At 34.6% G+C, this 6,264-nt stretch overlaps 1 protein-coding gene across 1 annotated transcript; it reads right to left on the minus strand.

The window, feature by feature from the left end:
• Positions 1-1,121: 1,121 nt before the first annotated feature.
• On the minus strand, positions 1,122-5,898 carry LOC132563604 (monocarboxylate transporter 12-like). The gene is made up of 5 exons (XM_060228345.1): positions 5,774-5,898; positions 4,998-5,194; positions 3,771-3,914; positions 1,675-2,538; positions 1,122-1,324 (listed from the first exon to the last, which is right to left on the minus strand). The coding sequence occupies exons 1-5, from the start codon at positions 5,896-5,898 to the stop codon at positions 1,122-1,124; spliced, it is 1,533 nt and encodes a 510-aa protein (XP_060084328.1).
• Between the last annotated feature and the right edge of the window lie 366 nt (positions 5,899-6,264).

Below are 6,264 nucleotides of genomic sequence, written 5' to 3' on the forward strand. Positions count from 1 at the left end.
CTAATGTACGTCCCTAGGATTCCTTCATGATATAAGTGGACAAATGATTGTTTATTTCTCTTTTGAAAATGTTCAGAAGTGACATAAAATACAAAAAAAAAAAAAAAAAAAAAACACTAAAAATTCTATCACAAATATTACAGCGTTGGAACAGCGACAACGTAGTGGTTAAACATGACTTTCAGTTAGAGCAGAAACATCTGAACTTTCTCCATCTAGGCATGTAAAGGTATGCATGCTTAACTAAACAGTTAGGTTGCGAAACAATAACACTAAATAAGGCAACCCGATGAGGGTTGTTAATGATACATAACACAAAAACAATCATTCTACAAATAGGCAGTTAGAGATATGGTACAGAACGTAGACAGGGAAATCAAACACGTGACCCAAAATTTGTCTGCCTCATATTTGTCTGATACCTTTATGATATTTAATACTAATGACGTCATGATAACTTTTACGTCATATTAAATTGTCTTTCAAATGCATTCCGTCAAAGTATCAGCGAATCCGACAAATTTGTTTGAAAATAGTATACAATTTTGACTCTACAAGTTACGAGAAAAAGAAAATATTACACGTATATATCTGAGCTTGATTATCATTTCTCTTCCGGAACACCTGGTCTTAATCTCCTTGTACGTTTTCATTAAATCGTTTTAATGGTTTTTGGGTTGTCTGTACTTTCAGACTAATTAAAAAGCATTACTCAAATAAGCGGCGTTCACCTCAAATGTCAAAAATGAGGTAGTGCCAAGAAAGACACCAGGAAGAAACAGGTCCAGAGAAGATGAAGATACCATGTCTGACTTTCAGGTCAGTTTGTCCCTACGTTCTACGTTTTAACAAATACAACTTATATGATTTTTTCACATATTGTCCCATATCTTAGCCATTACATGTGCATATTACTAACAGTTCTTACTTTGGGCCGAAGGATAATTATCCTTATCTAGTTTAAAATAGATTTTTGTACAAGATACGTGTCAACCTATTATCTATACATAAAAAGGAACATGTTACAATAAAAGCACAATTTTTGCATCTAAATGGACTATCATATGATAAACATAACCGATTTGGATATTAAAACATCAGCAATCAGAATCATTGTTTATTTAATCACTCTCAGTAACTAACAAATCGACATTAACTGTTTTGGAATTCATTTGATTCCTTAGATTAATGTCTTTCGGAGTCCTTTTTCTGTCATACTTTCTAAATATAGCCGCCACCACACACAAGCAGGTGGCCATACAAAGACTGCCTGACGCACAGTATAATACCAGATCATATGAACCGGATACGTCCCTTAGATGTCCTGGAATACAGTATTTTATATAGGTCAAAGACAAAGGTATAAACGCATAAATAAATAGTATAATTCAAAGACAAATATATTGATAAAGAGGAAAGATTCAGTTAGACTTTTTTCCAATAAGCATTTTGTGTACTCCTCAACCGGTTAAGAATAATGTTTCTACTGAAGATCTAAACCTCTCAAAAAAAGGGTATGTGCGTATCTGTACATCAGTAAATATATGACTTTATGTATGCAAAATTATTTGAAAATTTGCAATTTGTTTTTATCTAACAAAATACATTTTTACCTTATGAAATTTTTCATTTCCCCCCCAAGAAGGTAATGCTTGCAACATTTTGATCAATTACCTGTGATAGGTCCAGACAACATCCAGCTAATACCCACGACTGTTAAACAGACCCCAAGGCCAGTGGAATACAGATCTTTTCCAACCAACTTCATTGTTGTTACGGGCATACAGGTCGAGATTGCCCCTCGTGCCATGCCTAAACATCCCAGTAGTACAATGTGCTGTACGTAAGAGGTAGCGGTTGGTAGGAGACCACAGGATATGGCCGCGATACTTGTCAAAAAAGACGGAATTAACAAAACACTCAAATGTGGTATTAAATCCAAGATGCCGGGTAAAAAACGAGACATGGCATTCGAGAGATTCTGACAAAAATAAATCGATATCGCCTTTGAGTGATCAAAGCCTTTCATTTGGAGAAAGTTGATGAGAAAAATAATTATGGAATCGCAAGAGGGTATAGCAGTAACGATAGCCAGTGTAAACAAAACAAAATTCTTGTTTTGAATAAGTGTCTGAAATCTTCTTTGTACTGAATGGTATCTTTGTAACGTTGATTCGGATTTTTTTTCGAGTTTGTGTCTTTTAAGTGTAAACCATTTGCAATTTGTTTGAGTGCAATGGTATTTACTGCTAATAGTTTTCTTGTCGATGTCAGTAAATGTCGACTTCAAAGCAGAGACAATTTGGGGTTTACATACTGCGAAACATGGAATAATATTCATCATTAGCCCTCCGAGTATTAACAAACATCCTCTAAACCCGAATTCTCTTGTCAGAACATCGAGGAAATAAGGGTATAGAATATTCCCACATCCGGCACCAAACGATACTAGCGACAAAGCCAAGAGTCTCGATTTTCCATCGAAGTATTCCCCAACACTTGTATGAGCAGCAATGTAACAAGCGGACAGTCCAGTGCCTGTTATATAGAACAATGGACACAATTTAAGAGAATTAAAAATATATAATGGAACTACGGCATAATTTCATATACCATAACATGATGAAATATCAGTAAGTTAAACTCATAAAGGTTAAAATACTTTTCAACTAAATGCTTAATCTGCTTTCCGTAAAGCCTTATTCACAACTTAATTCAAGTCTTAAAAACGAGCACAAAATGTTATGTTACGTTTCTACAGCCAGAAGTGTAATACACTACATATATATCTCTCTTCTATAACGAAATCATCAACGTCTCATTATCACTCTTTCATGCATGAATACATTAGATGATACATATTCAAATTCCCTGTGAATTTGCATATACTTACACCTCGGTCAGCAATGGTAAAATGAGCAAAACATTATATACGAAAGTATTTAAAGACATTACATGAATCAATACAAGATTATTAAGGCTTTACCAGATAATGTATCTGAAGCTGAGGGTCAGATTTTAAAAGTCATATTCAGTTTTAAAAAATATTGAACCAAGTTGCAGTTTTTACAGTTATTTCCATGCAAGGCTGAGAATGAAATGTCGGTTCTTCCTTAGTTGCGATGACCGAAAGATATGCAGATCCAGCAGTTTCCAATAAGCATGTTGATAACTAACATCTTTCAATTTTTTAAAATAAAAATTTGACAACATTTTAACTTGCAGAATCACCTTTAATCATAAAACATTGTATTTACGTCGTAGTTTAGCTTCCGATGGATGGTATACACAAATTACTTCTAACTAATAGAAACACCTGACTGGACATAAGGTTATATTTATGAAATACCTGTCTTGGTATTAGGTTAAATTCATGAAATACCTGTCTTGGCATTAGGTTAAATTCATAAAAAATTGTCTTGGCATTAGGTTATATTTATGAAATACCTGACAGGGCATTATGTTAAATTTATGAAATACCTGTCTTGGTATTAGGTTAAATTCGTGGAATACCTGTCTTGGCATTAAGTTATATTTATGAAATACCTGTCGTGGCATTCGGTTATATTCATGAAATACCTGACAGGATAGTATGTTATATTTATGAAATTCTTGTCTTGGCATTAGGTTATATTTATGAAATAACTGCCTAATATTAGATTAAATTTATGAAATACCTGTCTTGGCATTAGGTTTATGTTTATTTAACTGAATGTCTGGATATTGTTTTCATTTTAACAAAGTGTTGCTTTATTTAGTAAGATGTTTACCTGTGAAAATGCCCAAAGTGACAACAAGGAATGGAACAGATGACGCAAAGAACGAGGCGATGGTACCAAGACAAGCAAGCATTCCTCCGGCCATGCCTACTTTCCTCGCACCATATCTAGATACAAACGATCCCACGATTACTCCTGAAAAGATTGTACCCTATAAATGTACACATATACTTATTAAGAAGATGCATATATACTAAACGAAAAAAAAGAAAGGTAACACTACTTTATTCTGTGATTAATTAATCAACCCCTTCATAAATCCTTACCAATCATGTACGAATAAAGTAATTGATCAATTCTGATAAAACTGCAGTCATGGTTCATTATAAAACTTTGCGTTCAGTTGATTTTATTCGACTGTAAAGGACGTTGGGGTCAATTTCAAAGGTAACACCATTAGTCACGGGTATGGCCACCGTTTGCGAAGTAAACAGCATTGCAGCGTCGTCGCATGGAAATCGTAAACCGGCGGATAATTCGAGGAGAGATGTTGTTCCATTCAGCGATCAAGGCTTGGTCCAGCTCCTGCAAGTTTGACGGCTGATTTTGACGTTCCCTCACGCGTCGCACAAGAACGTCTCAGACATGCTCAATCGGTAACAAATCAGGTGATTTAGATGGCCAATCTACCACCTGTACGTTATTCTGCTGCAAGAAAGTTCTACTGACGCGACCGGTGTGCGCTGGTGCGTTATCCTGTTGAAAAATGGCGGGGCATAATGATAAAGTTGATAGATAGCAAGACGGTGATTTCTAAGTCCTAAGGATCTAAGGAACAGTTGTCAGTTTGAATGTTTATGAAATTCAAGCGAAGATACAAGTTAGTCGCAGAAATCCTCGTGCAGCTCTTTCGCTAATACAGACTTTCACGCTTGAATGATTTTGGTAACCCTCTTGGATTTTGTAATGTAAAACATTACCCTTTTCTAATATTGCACAAACGTCATTTTGTTTTCACTCATTTACAGGTATTCGCCAAGGAAACATGTTAACCTTTCTTTTTTGTTGAGTATATTTATGTCTTGCATCTACCTTTCTAACTTTAGATGTTTTGTCGAAATTGAAGAATAAATACATGATAAATATATAATTATGGAGTTACCTTCATTTGTTTGAGCACCTATATCGCCCTTACACCAAAACAACCCAGTTAATATCACGAACACACATTACAGATTATAGAAAAATATGGCAATTCGATTTTTGCTTTTCATTTACCTGCGGTTAAGAACATTCCTGCCGTAGTTGACTGTACAAGAGCTGTTTCCGCTTTACTTTTACCGAACTCCACGAGGAAAGATGTGTTTAAAACAGCCATATTGAACACAAATGCGTTACACATGTTGCCATAAAAACCAGCAACTAGCACAAACCACTTCCTGTATGAATAATCGTCGTCACCTGCCATCGGTATCCTTCGTGAAATCAAATTCGGTAATTAATTTCAGTGAGTAAGATAGCTAAACCAAGAGAGAAATCTGTGTAGGAAATATGTATTTTACATGGTATGATAATTACATCTTGAAATAGTTTACGTCCCGCTTTGTATATAGCAGCCATATCAGATATAGCCGTTGTAGAAGAATAACGCTGAATATTAGATGATATAAATAAAGAGTTGTATATCCAATATATTTTCTCATTATATTTGGACATAAAGTAGATCTGCTGCAATAATTTTAACCGACTGAAGTTGATTGCGTTGTACTTTGGTGTTAGAATGTATTTGCATATTCGATTTGTTTTTTTTTTTCACTAATGATATTCAACGAAGTATTTATAATGCATTTGAAAAAAAAAAGAAATATGATATTATTTGATACACTTGAATTAATACTTGACCTATTCTGATTATAAAATCAAACATGGTTACGTCTAGTATAAATATGATCAATGCATTCATATATTCTTACTTGTAACGCGTCTCTTTTAATACTCAACAAACCGTTTAAATGATAGAACATCGAATGAAAATATAAAATATCACCATGTACCTTTCCTTTATCGCCACCACATCACTTTTCACAAGTTCAACTTGCTCAGGAGGTGATCCGCCAATTTCAACAGTTTTGCTGCCAAACCTTATTGTTTGTGTGTTATTCTTTTCATCTACAGCCATTTTGCTTGTCTGAGGACACATCCATGAGTTTGCCTAACGATGCAACATGCTAAACAAGCTTTTCAGCCACGCCTACTTTCACTGCCTTTGAATAAATCAGTATGCTAATAAAAGTGACATTTCAAATGTAAGAAAAAGTTATGGAAAATAATAGGTGGTGTTAAATATGATAGTAAAACCATTTTTAGGAGAAATGTTGTGTTGTTTGAGATAAAGACCGTTGGTTGAAATTTTACACTTAAGAAAGCAGTAATTGGACGTTTTGCTGGCTGTTCCATTCCCTGGAAGGTTAAATGAATCTGGTCTGATCCAGACACAACCTTGCATAAAACACATGGTGTTAATACATGTATGTGACATCGAAGA

Source organism: Ylistrum balloti, unplaced genomic scaffold (assembly GCF_031769215.1).
Source record: "Ylistrum balloti isolate Yb309-2 unplaced genomic scaffold, AGI_CSIRO_Ybal_v1 Utg371788, whole genome shotgun sequence".
Classification (NCBI taxonomy): domain Eukaryota; kingdom Metazoa; phylum Mollusca; class Bivalvia; order Pectinida; family Pectinidae; genus Ylistrum; species Ylistrum balloti.

Coding starts and splice junctions, on each gene's coding strand:
- LOC132563604 (XM_060228345.1), bottom strand. CDS start 5,898: ATGGCTGTAGATGAAAAGAATAACACACAAACAATAAGGTTTGGCAGC. Junction 3,915..4,997: donor AGGAATGTTCTTAACCGCAG/GTAAATGAAAAG, acceptor CAATCTTTTCAG/GAGTAATCGTGGGATCGTTT. Junction 1,325..1,674: donor GTTGTCTGGACCTATCACAG/GTAATTGATCAA, acceptor ACTGTATTCCAG/GACATCTAAGGGACGTATCC.